The sequence below is a fragment of the Penicillium longicatenatum genome, assembly GCF_028827895.1.
Source record: "Penicillium longicatenatum strain IBT 33135 chromosome Unknown contig_6_segment0_segment0, whole genome shotgun sequence".
Taxonomy (NCBI): Eukaryota; Fungi; Ascomycota; class Eurotiomycetes; order Eurotiales; family Aspergillaceae; genus Penicillium; species Penicillium longicatenatum.
The window spans coordinates 5,131,533-5,151,982 of NW_026643123.1; the positions used below are offsets into that span (position 1 = coordinate 5,131,533).

General features: G+C 50.3%; 4 protein-coding genes across 4 annotated transcripts; 2 read left to right on the top strand and 2 right to left on the bottom strand.

Moving 5' to 3' along the window:
- Positions 1-433: 433 nt before the first annotated feature.
- On the bottom strand, positions 434-5,444 carry N7484_010113 (DNA-binding E3 ubiquitin-protein ligase SNT2; the record flags this gene model as incomplete). The annotated part of the gene is made up of 2 exons (XM_057120500.1): positions 434-4,788; positions 4,874-5,444. 2 exons carry the CDS (start codon positions 5,442-5,444, stop codon positions 434-436), a joined length of 4,926 nt encoding a protein of 1,641 aa, XP_056970055.1.
- Positions 5,445-9,104: 3,660 nt separating this feature from the next.
- On the top strand, positions 9,105-12,134 carry N7484_010114 (DEAD/DEAH box helicase; the record flags this gene model as incomplete). Its single annotated transcript, XM_057120501.1, has 5 exons — positions 9,105-9,908; positions 9,964-11,396; positions 11,449-11,869; positions 11,932-12,046; positions 12,103-12,134. The coding sequence occupies 5 exons, from the start codon at positions 9,105-9,107 to the stop codon at positions 12,132-12,134; spliced, it is 2,805 nt and encodes a 934-aa protein (XP_056970056.1).
- A 532-nt stretch (positions 12,135-12,666) lies between these two features.
- On the bottom strand, positions 12,667-13,707 carry N7484_010115 (uncharacterized protein; the record flags this gene model as incomplete). The annotated part of the gene is made up of 2 exons (XM_057120502.1): positions 12,667-13,034; positions 13,098-13,707. The coding sequence occupies 2 exons, from the start codon at positions 13,705-13,707 to the stop codon at positions 12,667-12,669; spliced, it is 978 nt and encodes a 325-aa protein (XP_056970057.1).
- A 1,224-nt stretch (positions 13,708-14,931) lies between these two features.
- Positions 14,932-19,715, top strand: N7484_010116 (CORVET complex membrane-binding subunit VPS8; the record flags this gene model as incomplete). Its single annotated transcript, XM_057120503.1, has 2 exons — positions 14,932-15,246; positions 15,300-19,715. The coding sequence occupies 2 exons, from the start codon at positions 14,932-14,934 to the stop codon at positions 19,713-19,715; spliced, it is 4,731 nt and encodes a 1,576-aa protein (XP_056970058.1).
- Between the last annotated feature and the right edge of the window lie 735 nt (positions 19,716-20,450).

The window sequence follows — 20,450 nt, forward strand, 5'->3', positions numbered from 1 at the left end:
ATGTAAATCGTCAAAGTCCAGCCTACTCCATGCAATCCATCGATACGATTCCTTCCATAGAGCGCAACCATTCGACTCCGAAGCTTTTCTGTAATCGAGACGCCGAGATTCCACAAATAAATAGAAGAATAAGAAAATGAGTAGGAAAAGAAAATAAAAGAAAGAGGACAAAGGACAAAGTCATGAGACAAGTAAAAAAATAGAAAAGGAAAAAAAATGAAAAATGAAAAGCAAACAGCCTAGATGCGGCAACCAACCCACATATTGGGAGGCCTGTAATCGGGGCATGCAGTGAAGAGGGATTACCTCGGAATCGTTTTCATTCCTCGAGACCGCGCATATGCAATGGAACAGGGAGAAAAGAAAGACATAGCTATCATACAATTATGGGACCTCAACCCAATCATTAAGAGGAACATGACCAAGTCCTTTATCAAGAAAGGAGGTTCTTCAGTGAAGGACTTGCACTTGCGCCTGATCCTGCACTTGTCCCGTTCACACCTGAGTGGCGACTTGCGCTCGTGGGCGCCATGTGCGATGGGGGAGTGTTCTCAGGCCGAATAGGTGGCGTAGGTCCTCGCGGATCAAGACGAGCTTGAGCAACCGGCGGCGAGTGAGACGGTGCGCCCATGCTACGGTCGACAGAGTACATGCGGGGCGGTGGACCGCCATTCAGGGCACTCAAAGAGGTTTGCGGAGACCGGTTTATCGTCGCCTGCACGATGGGTGGGGATGCAGATGCTGCATATGAGCGTGGAGGAGGTTGTGACAGGTGAGGCGAACGCGCTGGCATCGGGCCATATGGACTCTGGTGAGTTGTGTAGGCTTGAGTTGGCGGGCCCGGGGGTCCAGGAGGGTAGTGCGACGGAGACGGAGCTGGAGGGTGATGATTTGAAGGATGAGCTGGGGGGTAGTTGCCCATGTGGTGTGGAGGTGGAGGCTGAGGCGCAGCAGGATAAGCACGAGGCGACATGCCATTGCGTAAGCTAGGATCATTTGGAGGTGGCCGTTGCTCGTAGCGCGGTGGGTATCCTGGATGAGCACCATGCGAGTGGGAGTGAGCTGGGGGAAGAGGCCGCCCGAGAACAGCAGTTGGGGGAGGTGGAGGATGGTTGTGCTGCACAAATTGGTGAGGGGCACCCATGCTCGGAATCATGGGACGTGGAGGTTGAGCTTGAGGTTGAGCTGGAGCAGGAGCTGGCGGTGGTGCCGGAACTGGTGCTGGAGCCTGGACAGGGGGATAAGGTGAGGGTCGGGGTTCTGGCACAGGTTCTGTGGCCGGCGGGTTCTTCAAATGGCATTTGTGACATTCATAGGTCGGCTCAGCGTCTCCATTGATATGTGCAAACGGAGAACCATTTACAAACATTGGGAAGCTCGCGGTTGCTCCATTCGACAATGGTCCTCTATTGTTCCTTGCGATCGGCCACCACCTGGGACTGAAATCGCTTGCACAACGAACACATTTCCGGGTAGTTGCTGCACCCGTAATCCCAGAAATTGGTCGCGGTGCAGAACGTTCCTCCGTGTCAATATCCATCTCATCAGGACCGGGCTCACTAGGCGGCTTCTGGGCATCCTTGGGTGTCGGTGGCTGTCCATTGCTGGTGGAAGCTCGGCGATATGCAGTGTTGATTGCATAAGGCTGTGGGGCTGCAACTGATTGCTGTACGTATGCTGCCTTTCTAGACGTGCCGGTAAGTGTAAGGTCGGCCTGCTTGTATGTTTGAGCAAAAAGTTGGAGGGCATTGAGACCATCCTGTCCAGCCAATTCGCCAAGGTCATGGAGCGTAGGGGGAACGGTGTGGTTAGGACAGTAGAAAACCGGCGTAGCTGCACCAACCTCACCACCAAGTTTAATGGTTTGGACATTGTCTTTCCGTGATCCCTTGACAGGCATAACATCAAGACCGAATCGGTACTGTGCTTGGAAAGCACAACCAACATGGAAATGAGCATTACATCCGGCAAAGTGACAGCCAACGCAGGCGCCCTTGGAGGTCTTGCAGATCTTGCACACCTGTCGCCACCGATCCTTGGGAATAGAGCCGAATCCCTCTGCAGGCTCCAGCTCCTTCGCATCTCCAAACTTGACCTCTGGGGTCCACAGAGAACACAGAACGTGAGCCCAGTTGTTGCCAGCGGTACGCTTTAAAGGTTCCCGAGGTCCGGTAGGCTTGCCGACGGCCTCCTGTCGCTGGCGATAGAGCTTGATAGCTTCCACAACCATTTCCTTCTCCAGTCTTTCCTTCTCCTTGTCGCGGTCTGACTTCTTACGGCTGGTGTTCTTGGTGGTCTCCATGAGTTCATGCTCGGTCCAGGACACGGGACAGAGCACGCATTCGTAGGTGGTTGAGATCGAAGGACTGCGGTCGTTAGAACACATATCGCAAAGCCACTTGCTACCGGCCCGAGAACCCTGCACTCCATAACAGTTGCGATGAACCGTCAGGCGGCAATCACGGCAAGAAAGGTGCTCCTCTCCAGAGGGTTCAACCATGTTGCAAACGGCACAAGGGAGAGTCTTCGCTCTGGGTGGATCAGGGACAACCGGAGGACCCTCTGGCACCTTCTCGGTCCCGAGCTTCTTCTTTGGCGGCATTGGCTCCACTGATGATGTTGCTGTAGAGGTCGCGGTACTTGGGATATCCGGACGAATTGGCTTTTTCTTGGATGGGTCCAATTTGTTCTCGTGCTGTAGTTGCGGATTGCTATCTACGGCGATTCCCATTGAGGTCGCGGTAGCAGCCGTAGTACTGTTGATGGTGAATGGAGTCTCAGTAGCTAAAATCAGCTGAGCGAGCAATTCCTCGTCGATCCGTCGTCTCCATGACTTGTTTCCACTGGTCGCAATTCTCTTGCCGAGTTCATCGACATCCTCATACTGAATGCTGTACTTTCGCCACAAGAGAGCACATCGAAGACAAAGAGCGACAGTCAGCATAGGCCCTTTGTCCTTCTTCGCCGAGGGATCGGAAGGAACTACAGTCCCAGGTGGCACAAGAGGGGCGCGTCGCCATTGTCGAGAGTGACGAGTAGAGCAAAACTTGCACTGGAATCCCTTCTTCTGAGCCACTGCTTTGTCGTTGTCGAATGCAGAATCATCGTGATCATCGGCGACATCGTCAACCAGTTTCGATGAGATAACGCTCTGTCTTCGGACCTCCTTTTTACCGCGTCTTCCTTCGTAGCTACCCCAGATCTGTTTTCCACGAGGAGTCTTCTTCCACATATAATAGAACCGAACAATGTGGTAAATGTGGACCGTTTTGACGTGTTTTGCAATGTTGCGCCACTCAGATCCATATCTCCGGACACCTTCTTCAAATGCCTTCAACTCCTCCGGTTTGAAATGAGGCTCATTGAGATCCTTATATTTGTTGACCTTCTTTAGCTTGGCGAGCGCTGCCTCAACGTTGAAGCTCTCAGAGTACAGAAGCCCCAGAGCCTTATCCAAGAAGTTAGTGCAATACTTCTCAACCCCAATTTCAGGAGCCAGCTCCTTCGCTTGACGCATATAATCATCGATAAATTTCTCCCGCTCCGCGTCGCTGAAGTGAGCGCCAGGTGCATTGTCTTCGCCACGGGAGGGAATTTGTTCTGCTGTCGGCATTATGAATAAAGGCTCGGCGGTGCGCACTTGCTTCCCGTTGACGGTAACGGGTTCATCTTCACCGCGTATAATATAGCCTGGGGGCTCATCTTGAACCCATTTCGGTCGGGTGGCGCGCTCGATCTTCGCAGCATCCAGCGCGGCCTGAGATTCCTTTGTAAGTTTCATGACATTCCGTCCACCCGCTACCTTGACAGCTTTCTTTTTCAACAGTGGAGGTTTCACATATTCCACAGTGCGTCCGGGCCAAGGATTAACAATCGCTTGGTGTCGCGGTCCAAGGCGAGAACTTGCACGGGGGTAAATCCGATCATCGTAGTCCAGGGCGTCCTCCACTCGGCAATGAATACCCAGATAGCGATAAGGCCACATCTTCGCCTGTGCCATTTGTTCTGCGGTTTCGGGCTTCGGCATGGAGTCCTCGGCTGCGCCTGGGGTGCTAGCGCCAGTCCCGCTCACCACTCCATTTGCATGATGCTCCTCCTCTTCCTCCTCAATAATCTCATCTTCGCCATCTGGTCGAGCCTCACCCATGTGCGGGGTGTTCCGTGCTTCTAGCTTGCGCTCTTGGGCACGGCTGCAAGCGGCACAAGCCCAGGCGAATCCTCGAGCTGGTTTTTTGGTCAGGGCAGGTCGAACACAGTGCATGTGATAAGTCGAGTCACAGACGGCACAATCCACTGACTCGGAATTTGCCGCAAATTGACGGCATCGCTTGCAAGTCTTGACAGCGCCTGTCAGTTCCTTTCCTTTGCCCATTTCGACCAAAATGAACTTCCAGCGATCATCAAGAACTTTCTTCACATTTGCAGGCACGTTGATCACATCTTTTGTCGGGATTACGTCGTACAAACGGTGAATGTATCGGTCAAACATCTTGTCGTACCAGAAGGAGTCACGAGTCTTCTTGTAAGCATTCATATCGTCAATTTCTGAAACGTGGCGGATTTCACATTTCCCGCGCAGGGAAGAAAGCGGACAGGTATCTGAATGCATGGACGCGAAGACAAATCGTGTGTCTGGGCTGTGTCGTTGAATGTCTCGTGGACGGTAGTACCAGTTGACTCTCAACGCTTCAATGACACCGTCACCTTTGGTCTTGGATGGTAAGAATTCCATGATTCGAGCCAAGTAATAAGGCTCGCCCGGAGGCTCACAAATTAAATAAACATGATCTAGATGATGTTAATAATTCGGCCCCATCTCATAGTTGAGAAAACAATTCAATGCATTACAACGCAAAAGAGAGGGGAAACTGACCATTGACAGCAAATGTAGTGCCATCATCTGCTTTTAATTGACCATCTTTGAGATACGGGGTGGTTGCCTCAAAGCTGACCATATTGGTAAAATAACCGCCGTCAGGATCCCCCGGGGCGGTCGTGAAGATCTTTTTCGCGGGATTGCCAGTGGAGCCTGAATTAGGAGTGCTTGCGGGTTGCTTCCGCTTCCTCAATGCAGATCCATTCTCTTCTGGTCGTGAAGAAAATGAAGAAGTCCCTGGAATTGACTCCTTGGAAATTGCATTGGCATTGGCATTGGCATTTGCATTGCCATTAACCACGGTGCCATTGGTCAGAGTCTTGCGTGATTGAGTGGGCGAGGCCTTTTCACTATCTGATTTGGAGCCGTTGGTGATGTTATTCAGGCCCACGCCACTAGTTCGCTTGGCGTTTTTGGGAAGTGCCGGTTCATAGTCCATTTCAATGTCCCGGTCTTCCGCGTAGTTGGGCCGAGGGGCGTTGCGGCCTCTCGATCGCGTGCCATAAGGGGCCGCGGCGGAGGCGCTGGCCGGATCGGCCACTTCCTCCGGAGAGTTGCTGGTGGTCATCGAGAACGACCCTTAGTCATCCAAGGAAGGCATGCAACAAATGATGGGAGACAAGAGCCCTGGAGAATATAGTTGAAGGCCCGATACACGTGAAAATAGGTTCAGATGCTGGGTGGTGTCAGTTTGGGGGGAAAGCCTCAAGGATGAAAAGTGGCGCGATGCATGTACGTGGATGTGGGTTGGTAGTGTGGAAACACTAGGGCCCGCGGGGGGCGAAAATCTCACAGGAACGGGTAAAGTGGGAAAATGGGAAAGTGGACAAATGATATGGAACAATCCCGAAAGGGGTGGTGGACACGATGGAACACGAGGACAAGATTTGGGGTGGAATGGGGAAAAAGATGGGAGGAAGGAAGAAAAAGAAAGTGTGTCAGATCTGATGCTGATTCACTGCAGGGGTGGAAAAGAAGAAGGGCGGACCAGCAGATATCAAGGTGGTCCACCCAGTAAAGGCCCAAATCCAGTGATAGGGGATTTTATGGGGGGGGGGAAGAGTGACACTAGTCGCTATAAAACCCGTCGAACACGAGAATGGAATGAAAATCAAGAAAATCAAAGATACATACCACGGTCCTCAAAGTACGTCGTGGAATATAGAAAGAAGAGAAAGGATACTGAATCCAATCTTGGAGGAAGGGAGGGGGAAGAAGGAAAGAAGAATGACGAGAGGCGAAAGATCTGGAAGCGCGAAATGGGCGAAGGGGAAATAGAAGCGCAACCGGGCGAAACAAAACAAGCGCGCAGCCACCCGGGAAAGTAAAAAGAAAAGACCACGAAGTAGGAAGTTCCCAAGTGGATATTATAGAGTACGTATTGGAGAAGGGAAGAAGAAAGGAACTGATGATGTGAAAAGGAAAAAAGCGTCGAGGATCCCGAGCGTGCTGGCCCCTAGTCCCGATATGTTAATATGACGGATCCTCAGGACATTGGAACCAAGGGAAAATGCTCCTCGATCCGATTGCTTCCCAACATGATGGGCAAATAAATTAAAACGTTCATGATCATTGGTCCAGTTAAACGAGAACCCTGCTGATCGACCTGAATAAGTTATACACGAGGATTCTACATTTCTATTGCTGCTTCGATTTCAATGACTATTCTAAGGGGGGAAGCATAATAACCATCATGGGAATTTAAGACGGAGAGGGAGAAGAGAAAAAAAAATTGAGACCAGCAAACCCATGAAAAAAAAAAAAAAAAACGGGCCGGCAACGGTCCAGAGTGATGAAACTCTTGTAATGCCGATTAGGAATGTTGTCACGTACAGCACCAAAGGCGCGTATGGGAAGGTAGGTAGATGGGGGGAAGGGGGAATGGAAGATGATAGTGGGAAATAATAGCCCATGTCACCCACCGTATGGGGAGAGAAGGGGAAAAAAAGAACTAGCTAACAATGCACGGCTCTTCAAACAGTGACCGCCAGGGCCTCTCCGATCTTGTGTCGATTCCTACATTGGAAATCATGTTGTGCGAGGGTACTTGCAAGTTCTACCCGTTACTTCCCCATACCGATTCACATTGGGGTGGAACCTCAGAATTTCCAATTAAGACTGGTTCGGATCAGACGGGGTGGCCAGTGTTCATGATATCGGAAAGCGTCAGGTTGTGGTAAACGTAGCGTGGTTGAGCAAAAGGGCACTAGTAGCCGGACTCCACAGCTCCATCCACGATCCCTGCGGAAATATTACTGTACCGGAACGGTACTTTGGGTACACTTCCTCACCTTTTTCCCTGTATGAGTTGGCCAGAAACGGGGCGTTTTCACCGTTCTTTGTTACACCTGTCTCTCTCCGTAAGCGAGGGCTTTTTAAATACTGATCATATCGTTCAGAAGCCCATCTGTCATACGGATATTCAAGAGCATCGGAGTTTTATATGCTTTAAATATGATAGTCCTGGAAATGATGCGGTTCCGGAGCGTGCATGATAGGACAAAATCCGGGGGGCGAAAAAGAGACTATTTAATAAGTATTGCATGCCGCGGCAGATGAGTCGCGAGGATTCTTTTTGCGTCCAAAAAAAAGCATATCTATGAATCGACGCAAGGGAAAGTTTGTTAGACCCGAACCCCACGAAACACGAAAACAGAAAACATGAAATTGAAAATGAGAATGAAATTAAAAAAAAAAAAAAAAAAAAAACAAGTGGTGAAAAGCTGGGCTCAATCTCCCTAGGTAATTTAAACTTCTACCGCCCAGTCGGTCCAATGACGATCCAAGGCGCCGAGAGCTGCCCGCAGTTGGCCGAGGATGATTTGCTCCCGGCGGCTGTTGCGCGTCGCCACCTTGCATAGGTCTAAGCTCAGAACGTGCCGCACTGCCCAACCCTTGAACCAACCTATATCAGAACTTCATTTGAGTTACCTGGCTACATACCTACATTTATATACTGGTTTTTATACTTGAACCAAGTAAGCTACTGGGATTCATAATCATGCGTTCGAAATCTTGTTAATATTATGTTCCCGGGGCGTGGAGTCTCAATCGTCCTGTGACCGCTATCGGAACAAGAGATATATATATTCCTTTGAGTACCAACTCTAACACACGACCAGTTTCACGTCCTTGGTTTCCAACGTACATGAATGGCGCACATGGCTCCGAGCAGATCCATCTAAATAAAAACCACATAGGTATAGGCATTCTGAGTCCTAGATAGATATAAATTCTTGGAGTCAACAATAGAGAGGGCCACGAATGATCATCTACCTAAATGTATATATCCTGGTCTCCCCATGGCCTTAGGGTCTACAGTAAGTAAGCCCCGGATATCTCACATTCCTGAAAAGCACCTGGCACAATCAACCAAATTCCAGTCTGCCGATCTGCATATTAACTACCCTCCTATAGGAAGTCGTATTTCATGGTTTAGTGGAGACTAGTATTTGGTTCCCAAACGGTCTCGGTACTTAACATGTACAAGTCCTGGATAGCTACCTAGTACACATGGCGATTTCTGTCCTACGATACTGAACCGTACGCCTTGTGAAAAAAAAAGGAGTAGACGTCAAATGCTTCGTATCGGAGAAAAAAGTTGGACTCGCCACCAGGGCTGGGCACTCTATTATCTCTATTACGCACTCTTCAGGACGCATCTGGGTCTGGGGCCTCCACCCGACCGGGATCCAGGCACGCGCAGCCCACCACAATTTGTCCAGATTATGAATGTAGGCAACAGCCTGGCAAATTTCTCAAGATGGTTGCTTAAGGTTGAAACTTGCACTGTTAAACTTTGTCCATGTGTTCGCCCATTTTACCTAGGCACCGCTTTTTAGAGAGATCGTCAGGCGACCCATCACACTTCACTTCGCTGAATATGACTCCCAAGTTGGTCATGCCGGCTTTCCAGTCTGTGCACCATGTACTTACATATGGGCCGTAGTTGGGTTTTATTTGGGCAAGGATTTCCCAGCGCCATGTCCCTTTGCACAGATTCCGCGCATAGAAATAACTCGATCCTTACATCCGATCAGGAACCAGCTCAATATTGATTACGTAATACCGATGGCGGTATAGGAGGCCTCAGGTGTCAAGTGCGACCCAAACGCGGTGGTCGCGTAGAGACAACAAAGGTGAAAGAAAAACATAATCTGACAACAGATCATTTTTTCAAGCCATCCATGACTGGCTCTTGGGCCTCAGCATCAATGACGTCGAAGCCATGTCGATGAAGTCTCACGGGTTCGAGACCTCGATGGACGTTGCGCGCCGACAACAATACCATGTAGCGCAACTGGCAGGTCATAAAAGGCCTTCCACCGAGTTGGAGACCACCAATGCAGAGTCTGAGGTGAGAGCTCTTCCGATACCTCGGTACCAACCACATGGCGATTTGGACATCGAATCCACTCCGTTGGAGTCCGCTCGAGCCTCTTTGGAGGCCCCTCCAAATAGATTTACCGCCAGCAAGATCCACACAGGTCCGGGCGCAGGCATAACAAGTCAAGAAAATGAGCTACAGAAGGCCTCTATAGCGGCACCGAGGTCAACTCAGAACCCTTTGCTTTCGCTATCCAACCCAAAGTATGGGCTTCCTGCAGCGCTCACAGCGAATTTTGCTGCTCTGGGTGTCACTAGCATTTATGCTTGGCAGGCATCATGTTTGTTAGCTCGGGGCTTACTCTCTGGTAAGCGACATTTGGTTTACACAGCCCCCACTGGGGGCGGAAAGTCCATGGTAGCAGATGTCTTATTATTGAAGCGTATCATTGAGAATCCCGAGCGCAAAGCTATTTTAGTCTTGCCATATGTGGCTTTGGTTCAGGAGAAGCTAAAGTGGATGCGTCGGATTGTTCAGGACGTGAACAAGAATGTCCCGGATGATGAGGGCGAAGATGATTCGAGCTTCCCTGGCAAGCAATGGAAGAGACCTCAGAAACAAATCCGCGTAACTGGATTCTTTGGTGGTAGTCGGACGACTAATACTTGGGCTGATACTGACATTGCGATCTGTACTATCGAGAAGGTAGGAAGCTCAAATTTGGAAGCCTGATAGAAGTTATCTAATGCAGGGTGATTAGGCAAATTCGTTAATCAACACTGCGATTGAGGAGTGCAGCATTGGGAACCTAGGCGTGGTCGTGCTCGATGAGTTGCACATGCTCGATGATGAACACCGTGGATATCTGTTGGAGCTTATGGTCACCAAGTTGCTCCTATTACAACAAGATATCCAAATTGTGGGAATGAGTGCCACGCTTTCGAATACCGAGATGCTGGCCGAATGGATGAACGCTAGGTTTTTCATCTCAACATACCGACCGGTCCCCATTGATGAATACCTGGTTTATGAAAATGCGATTTATCCAGCTGCAACGTCCAGGCAATTGTTTCAGACAGCCACCAAATTGGCTTCAACGTCACTGCCCGAAATAATCCCACCGCATAGAATTATTGAGCCCTCGTCTTACAAAGAGCTTGGCAATGCCGCAACCAACGCTATGGTAGCACTGGCCGTGGAAACTGCTTCAGCGGGCTACGGAGCTTTGGTATTCTGTGGAAGTCGCAATGCATGCCAGATTAATGCCGCGATGATCGGTGAAGCTATGCCTCATGCAGCAGATAAGGAAGAGCTGAACAAGCGACTTGATTTGCTTGCCGATCTCAGAAGCCTCACATGTGGTCTAGACCCTGTACTCGGGAAAACAGTTATTAAAGGAACAGGATTTCATCACGCTGGAATGACAACCGAAGAACGGGAGCTGATTGCAGCGGCGTATGATTCAGGCGTGCTCAAGGTCCTCATCGCCACATGTAGCCTTGCTGCCGGTGTGAACCTTCCTGCCCGACGGGTCATCATCAATGGAGCCCGGATGGGCCGAGAGTTGGTCGGCTCTGCGATGTTGCGGCAAATGTGTGGACGGGCTGGGCGCAAAGGGAAAGATGATACCGGCGAGACATACTTGATATGTGTCAAGGCTGATCTGGAAGCCGTATGTGACCTATTGGATGCCGATATGCCTGCCATTGAAAGTTCCCTTGTCCCCGAAAAACGAGGCTTGAAGCGAGCGCTGCTAGAGGCCATCGCAACAGGTCTAGTATCCGGATGCGAGGCGATCAAGGAATACGTACGATGTACACTTCTGTACCGCACCCTGGATAAGAAAATTGCTTATAGCATCATGGTCTCAGCTCTAAAAGAGTTGGTCGATGAAGAGCTTTTGGTTTTGAAAGAAGATGAGGCATATGGAGCAACACCTTTTGGTCAAGCCGTCGTAGCCTCAGCATTTTCCCCCGAAGATGGCTTATTTGTACACGAGGAGCTCAAGAAAGCTCTACAGGCTTTTGTGATGGATGGCGACATGCACATTTTCTACATGTTCACCCCTCTGCAGGCAGCCATGAGCACGCCAATTGACTGGCAAATATTTCGTGATAAAATCGACCAACTGGACGAGAGTGGTATTCGCGCATTGCAATTCGTCGGTGTTCAACCGGGCTTTGTCAATACCATGTAAGTCTCGTTGCCGCTATCCATGAAATGAACTCCAAACTTACGTTGAAAGGGTAAAATCCGGCGCATCACTGAAAGAAGTAACCCCGGAAGAAATCCAGAAAGCGCGTATCTACCGACGCGCATATACAGCTTTTCAGCTCCGCGACCTAAGCAACGAAGTCCCCTTAGCAACTATTGCCCAGCGTTACCGTATCCCTCGGGGCACGGTCCAAACGCTGGCACAGCAATGCCACGGCTTCGCGGCTGGCATCGTCAAATTTTGCCAGCGAATGAACTGGGGAATGCTGGCCGCTGTGCTGGATCACATGCGCGATAGACTTGAAGCGGGTGCTCGAGCTGACCTACTTGAGATGACGCAGGTGACTTTTGTTCAGAGCTGGACTGCACGATTACTCAGGGAAAATGGATTTCGAAACCTGCGCGCCTTGGCCGAGGCTGATCCGAAGGATCTGGTGCCTGTGCTTATGATGGTATGCTCCCTCCCCTCCTCTTCTCTGTTGTTTTAAAATGCCGACAGGAAGCCTTTGAACAGGTAAACGCCCGCAAGACGCAGAAGAACCAGCTCTACCCGACGGAAGCAGAGAGATATGCCGCAAAGTTGTTGGCGAAGGCTGAGATTATTGTAGCCTCTGCAAATAAGATTTGGGGTATGTGTTCGTCACACGTGCCTTGGAATTCTTGCTGACAATGCGGTCTGATTTAGAACGGGAGACACTGGTGGAAGTAGAAGCATGAGCTTTGCTATGACAAACCTAGCATGATGTTTATTTGAAATAGACACATGATGACTACTGGGCATATGCACTAGGGTTTGGTTTGAATTGTATAGCCGCCTACAACACATTGCTGCCACGGCTAATTTTGAGAAAAGATACCTGAAAAGTAGGTTCAAAGTCATACTGAACCAAGGTGTTCAAATGAGCAACACAATAGATACTTGACCTCAGAAAGCAGGACCTAGGTAGCGAGTACTTAGATAGGTACTACATGCCCAGGTGAATACCGAGGTAGAGTTGAGACTTGAAAGACCACCGGCTTGCAGACCGTATAGCTGCTCTATCATCAATATCATATGCGAAGTTACTGAGTGATACAGCAGATAGGTCAAATTATTTCGAGACATGTTTCAAATGAACTGTGGCACCTATATGCAACCGTATCAACTCACAAATTTAGAATCATTCTCATTGTAATCATTACTATCTACTCATCCCACCAGACCGAAGGATGCTATATGATCTACCTAAATATGTGTACTATATATACTTTACGAGCTAAAGCCATTCAACTCATTCTGCGCCTCAATAACTTCCCCTTTATCTACAAAGTCCGCCAACATCACATTCGGCGCGTGGCCATACAGCGCCTCACACTCTGTCGCCTGTGCACCAAGACTGCCTTCTCCAGTCGCGGCATTTGTAGTGGCCGCTGCGTCGCGGTCCGGAATATCAATGCCAAAGATATCCAGATCTAGGTAGTGGTTGACGAGGTACATGCGCCCCGAGGCGGAGGCACCGGCAGGTCGATCGATACTGCAGCTTGAGAAGGTCGCGTCTGTGACATCGTAGGGTGTTTCAAAATAGTAGGCAAATTCGTTGAGAATGTAGTCTACTGTACTGGTATCGGCGCCGTAATCTGGATAAGTGTTAAATTTTTGCTACTCGGTTCGAGACGAAGAAAAGAAAGGAAGCAACTAACCCAGGAACACGACGAGTCTCTTTCCACTGTCAATCAAATCACCTAGCGTAGGCCAATCGGCGTAAGCCAAGGGCTCAGACGAGGGAACGAACGCGTAGCTATCGATTCCGGCACTGACGAATGTGCTGCCAAAGAGAGAAATATCCAACGAGTCACCGTTCGTCAAAAGAACTGTCACCACTTCATTGGGGTTGTCATCTAGCCAGCCCTTGATAGTGGTCAGGTATGCTTTAAGCGTCCCTGCGTCCTCGAGCAGACAAGACGTGTGGCAGAGTTCGATGACCTTGTCGTCGAGCAGTGATTTGTGTGTTTGCGCCTGCAAATACCGGATGCCCATGTCTAGCTGTGCGGTGATATCAATATTCTGGTTCTGTTGCGGAAGAGATCCGACGAAGGCAGAGTCATGCGAGCCTATGAATGTAATGTTTGAGTAGGAGCGCGTGCAGTACTCCGTACGGCCGTTACAGGTGGTTGCTGCGTCGGCCGCTGTGGTGGTTGTCGATGCGGTGTCTCGTCCAAATATCTGGGACAAATTTGGCATTCCAAGAACTGGCTCTAGCATCAAAGCGCCGAGCAGAGCTCGTGCCAGGCCGCGGCTGATGGGACCCATAGTGATTGTTTTGCGATCTCGACGGAAGGTACAATCAGGCACAAAATATGGGCTTTAAGGCCAAAATTGAGCAAACAGGATGAACTGCCGGCCGGATCTTATGCTCTTTGAGAGACAGGAGAATGTTTTCAATCCCAGAGTTTGTCTTGATCATTCATCCACCATATCCACGGGGCCCTCCAGACCATTATATAAGGGTGACTACCAGCCATGACAGTGACGAATATGCCCCTCAGGACCGCTACATTCCACACACCGACGATCATTTTCCAGAAAAGAAAACACAAGACCGATGCATATGACGGACCTCATGTCTGTATCGCCCACATTGATAGGGCGCGAGATGACATCCTTGTGACTCGATGTAACCACAGCCCCGCACTAGCACGGTGCAGGATCACCAGGAACCAGGGACATTTTTGCTCTGCAGAAATAAGCTAGAGCCAAGCCGGAGCCGAATTCCAATATATCCATGTCGGCTGCGATAGTGCTTATGGCACGGCTGCTCCGTTGTCGCATTCGGGCTTGCTAGTTCCCGCCAATGACTGGCTTCATTGTACCCAGGAGGATCTGGCGGGCGGGAGGGGCACTGTACTTCGGACTCGCCGTGTTGATCCGCCGAATTTGGAGATTCGAAGGCTTCGGAGATTTTTTATTTCATTTTTAGCTGTCAAGACTGTCGGGAGAAAGGGCTGTCGAGTACGTCAACTGTACGGACTATGGTTTGTGTATGGTTGAAGAGAGATCCATGGATGCTGGGCGATCTCGGATGTTGGAACAATAACATGCAGTGAGCAACGGCGATATAGTGACGAAGGCGGGGACTCAATGAAACTACATACAAAATGACAGATGAAAAATGCTGGATGAACTCCAAATAAAAAAACTTTCATTTTGACTCACAGAAAACACCAAGGGGAAAGAGAGTAGAGCATGCATTGTAACTACTGGTATGATGTTGCCACAGTGGCTGGAGGCTCTCCAGCCCCCAAACGGCCCGAACCAGGCAACGGAGCTCAGGAACTCGCGCTGTCTCCACATGTATATCGAGCTCAACTTCAACTCAAGAACCTCGCCTGCTTGATCCGATCGCTCTTGTACCCATATCGAATACGAGCCGATCGAAACTCCCCCGGCTAGATCTGGATCTGCCAACTCGGAGCACCTCGCTGGTCCGCACACGCCCCCTCCTGACCCGCCAGCAATGATCATTCGAGGACGCTCATGAGCTCGATGGCAGAGGCCAGTGAGGGCTGGGAACGAGAGGATGAGCTTGATCTAGGCCCGGACGATGACAATTCCCAACTTCCCGACCATGACGCTCTCCACAATCCCGGACCTTCCCAGGAGCCACTCGACGAATTGGACACAATAGACACAATAGAAGACCATGCGCAAGATCATGCATCAGAGAAGACCGTTCAAGCGGTCAGGGATAGTTTACCGCAAACTCCACCAAATAAAAGCACCGAATTCAATGGGATCCCTGAATTACTGGATGAGACGGCTTCGACCCCAGATGACTCTCCATCGTTACATGTGAGTGGTGAGATGAGCGCGCATTGATGAAACAGCCTTCTGATTGATCGCAGGATTCCGTAATCTCGTCGCAGGGCAGCAGCGCATTATTACCCCGAGGCTCCCCACGAGTCAGTCCGAGTCCAGTCCATCGTCCGTTCGATCTCCGCTTCCAATCCCGTTTATCGTCGTCGCCTCTCAGTGTATCGCGATCCGGCTCGCCATTTCTAGCCCATATTCATTCCCGGCAGTCATCGCTCACGAGCCAGGTATCACCAACCCCGGACTCGGAACCAGAATCACCCCCAAGCCCGTGGGATGTGGTGCGATGGACAAAGCTGCGAAAGATCACCGGACAGGCGTTCTCGGAGATTGGGAGGCGCAATTTTGGGCGACCAACCTGTTTGGCGGTGTCCACCAGCATTGTGGTCGGGACCTCCAAAGGTATAATTCTTGTGTTTGATTATCAGCAAAGTCTGAAAACTATTATCGGAACAGGGACAAAAGCTGTGGAATGTGGTCCAATCACTGCTCTAGCGTTGTCCGCAGATCATTCTACCGTCGCAGGTGGCCATGGGTCTGGCGATATCTATACATGGGAGATATCCCGCTCAGCACGACCTTTTCTCCATATCCCTCCGATTCCCGCAAACCAAGTGGAAACTCGAACCTCGGATGGCCATATTGCGGGCTCGGCTGTCATTCATATTGGATTCCTGGGTACACGGCGTACTGCGATTGTGTCCGCAGATACGAGTGGAATGGCATTCTCTCATCTGGCAACGCGGGGGATGGGCGCTGTTGCGAGAACAGTGAAAACAACTCGAATTCTTGGCCGATACCCTCCTACTACTTTAGAAGAAGTGCGGCCGCGGAAGCCCAGTTCAGTCTTGGCATTTTCTCCTCTGCCGCTGGGCAATGTAGAGCAACCGTCCGACTCATTAGGTCTAGTTGCCATGTTGACACCTTATCTATTGGTCATTGTGTCTACTACACCTGTTGCACAGACCCAGCACAAAGCGCCGAGGCCAAAGGAAGTCCCGGCCCATAGTGCTATGACTGGTGCTCTTGCTTGGTTCCCTGCAATTCGACTGAAAGGAAAAGACAGCCAGACCTCTAATACCAAGCTCGTTTATTGCTGGTCAAATGTGTTGACTGTGCTGGAAGTGACCGAGGCGGAAACGGACGAACCTGTGGACAGGGACAAGCCACCAAACCTGGTTTTCAGAGCACGCAGCAGATGGAAGGCGGATGAGCCTATCGTCGCCGTGCAATGGTTGAGTCGCTCAGTCCTTGCAGTCTTCACCATAACCCAGCGACTCCTCATTCTTGAAGACTATTCCATGCATGTAACAGACTCGATCGACCTTGTGAGTCGACATGTCTACCATGCTGATCTTTTTTCAGCCCGGCTTCACACTTTAGTCGAGCAGCTGGATGAAGAAGACACTTCGATGCATGGTGTAGTGGCAGATGCATTCTATATGAGCTTCCGTGCTTATAAAGGTCGTCTGTTTCTACTTGGATATAATGAGGTCTTAGTTGGTAGTCTTTCGAATTGGGCTGATCGACTTCTTGCACTTATGGAAGCGGGTGATTTCATTGGTGCCATTCGATTGGCCACTTCTTTCTACACGGGTGCCGCAGAGAAGCTAACAGTCGGTCTTCCTGAAGAAGATTCCCTAAGACAGCTGATCGTCCAGGAGAAGCTACTGGAGATGATTTCTGCTTCTCTCAAGTATGCGTTCGGTCGCAATGCCGAGGCAGATAACGGGAGAGTGGACAACCAGCAACTGGAGGAATTGGCCGAGGTGTCCATTGCGGCCTGTATCTACATGGCGGATTATGAGTTTCTGTGGGAAGAAATATTCACGTGGTTCGAGGAAAATGATTCCGCAGGGATTTTCCTGGACGTTCTTGAACCACGCATCACCGACGGGACGACTCGTTCACTGCCTCCGACTGCGGTAAAAGCTCTGATCAACCACTTTGTGGTCACCCACCCACCTGGCCACCTAGAGGAGATTATTTGCCTTCTTGACACCACTACCATGGACATTGATCAAGTCACAACGTTATGCAAGCAACACAATCTGTATGATGCGTATATATACGTTTGGAATCGCTGTTTACAAGACTACGTCGGCCCTCTGGAGGAGCTTCTACGTATGATCCCATCTCAGCCGGAACCTATTGTCAACGGGGACCACACAAACGAGGTGACTAAACATACAAATGCAATGAAGATATTCCCCTATCTATCATTTGCCTTGACAAGCCGCATCTACCCAACAGGGGACGAGATGGAGGAAACCGAAGCCTTCCGTGCAAAAACCTCCTTGTACCAATATCTTTTCTCAGGCCAACTGTCTGGCACAGTGCCACACAATGATTCTGATGGTACTGACTCGTTCTCACCACTCAGGGCTATGCTCAAGTATGACGCATCCAGCTTCATGAGCATGTTTAACGAAGCATTTGAAGACAGTTTCCTGAATGAGCCCGAATCCGAAGAGGCTCTCACCTCTGGCGTGTCGATCAACCGACAATATCTGATTACCATTTTGCTTCAAGTTATGGATGCATCGTTATTTTCTCCTTCTGATACCATTTACTTGGACATGTTTGTTGCGCGCAATCTTCCGAAATACCCCCAGTACATTCTTCTTTCGGGCACGACTCTTTATCAGGTTCTCGTCCGGCTGTGCCAGTATCCCGAGCCGGACATGGCTGAGGACTGTGAGCTGAGTGCGGAGTACTTGCTATCTTTCTATCATCCACCTGACGTTCAGAGCATGGTGCCTTTGTTCAAGGAAGCTCGGTTTTTCCGCATCCTCAAATCCACCTACCGCTCAGAGAAACAATATCCGGAATGGATATTGACGTATCTTGATGATCCCAATGACAAAGAAGCTATTTTTACGTCCTTACACGACTGCCTACGTTCGGGTTCTACCCTTGGTAAGAAGCAACGAAAAGATGTTGTGGAAGTGGTGAAAAAGCACGCCACTGAGATCGCCGATATCGATGTCAAACGGGCAGCCGAGACAATGCAAAACCTGGCCCCTGAAGCACATTCTACGTTTTTACAGGCACTAGAGCAGAATCCACACAGCCAGTATCAATATCTGCTGGTGCTCGTGGAGCCCACTGTCCAAAGCGGAGAAAGTCGAGCTCCGCCGTCCGTTGACAATTGGATGATTGAACGCTACGTGCAGCTTCTCTGCAAATACAACCCCTCTCATATCGCGGACTTTGTTGACGGACTTCGCGTCGGCGATTTTCACCTTGATCAGTTGCTTCCGGCCATTGAGGAGAGCGGGGCGATTGATGCTGCGGTGATTCTACTTGCACGACAAGGCCAGCTACGGCCGGCCTTGAACCGTCTTGTTGCTCATCTGAGTACACTTGAGGCTGGTTTAGTTGGAATCATCCAGAGCATGGGAGAAGCTCCAGACTCATCCAGTGCGACCGAGGCCATAGATGATCTTCTGGAATCGCTGAAAAAGTACTCTGGTGTTGGAACATGGCTCTGCCAAGGCCAAACCAAGACTGCTTTGCAGTCTAGACCAAGCACCAATGGTCAGCGTGGTGTGCCTCCGCTTGAACAACCCCTGGCATTTGACGAGGTTCTCTGGCTCGATCTCATCGAGGCCGTGGTTCGGATCACAAGCAATGTCTTCACCGTGATGAGGGAGCACCATATCGAGGAGTCCGAGCAATCCCAATTTGCCCCTAGCCCCATGGGCGGGAACATCGGCCCGTTGACCATTTCCTTCCGCACTCTGGTTCAGCAGGTGTTTACCTCCTTGCTGGCCAGCACTGTGAAAAGTGGTGGTGGGTCGAGTAGTGAACGTACGGACATGTCCTTCCTGCGGATCCTCCGCGCATTTCTTACGCAGGCGGCTCGCTGGTCACCTTCCCTGCTTGAGTTGCGCGCAGTGCTTGCATCCGTCTTCTCGGCCTACTCATATGAGAAGTCCCTTTTGACGCTTGCAAATGGTATGTTGGATCGCGACTTATTCGTGCATGTGGACGAAGTCACCCGCCTCCGGCAACAAGGGTGGCGCCCCCGCGGACAAGTGTGTGAGATCTGTCGTCGTCGGGTCTGGGGCCCCAGTGTTGGCGCATCACACTGGACCTCCTGGCAGACCAAACAGACAGACGAGCAACAGCGTCGCACCGCTAAACGTGTTGAGGAGAGTTATGACCCGGCCACGGAGCGGGGTAAAGGGAAGGCTGCTGCAGTGGGAGCGGGTCAGGCGGTGATTATTCACCATGCCCCCAACCCTGCCGACCATGGGCATGAGCATGACCCAGACACAGGGGTCGATGGCCCCCCTGAGCCGATTGTCGTGTTCTCCTGTCGACACCTTTATCACCGACAGTGCGTTCTAGACGCTATTCCGATCCACGGTCGCTCCGGCCCTGCATTTCGACACGACCGTGCCGACTGGTCTAGCGATTTGTTCTGCCTGGCTTGTACATAGTTGACGCTAGTCTTTGCGTTCCTTTTTTATTATTATTTTCCCCCATCATTTCTTTATGTTTCGACTTGTGAAGTCAAATCACCATAGGACGTGTCATATAGTTCAATCCCCTTTCATTTCCGATCACTGACATCCTGCAATTTGGATATCTACCATCTCGTTGGTGATGGCATTCCCGTCTCCGTCTATGGTAGCATCCAATGCTAGTCTACCCTCAACTCCTACCCCTCCTTTTATCTCGCATGATACTCACACATGCGCCCGGTAAAACCCTTCAAGGTATTTTTTGTCTTTCTACTCCTACCTATTAACTCGAACTGTTCAATACTCCTTTTTGGGCCCCATGATAGTTCCCCGTGCAGCGTGGCTTTCCTGCAGGTACGGAACGCATGGCTTAGGGTAAACGCACCCCGAGGGGTGGCTTTTTATCTGTGACACGACTGTGGGGTCATATTGAAGGATTCTAGATCGATTTAGTGTGGACTCAGCCGATCGGCCATAAGAGTGACCCAACAAGGAATGTTGCAGAGGATGTCCGTGATCCATCGAGCACGGCTGGAAGATGACCGAGAGAAATGAAGAATCTGGTCAGGACTGGATTAGGTGACTGTTTTCTTAGGAAGTATACGTATCCCGTAAGCACGGTAAATCCTGCGAACATGGAAAACTACCGGGTATTTCTGCCATCAAATTCGAAACCCCTGAAACCAACCATGGAAGAGGGCAATGAAAAAA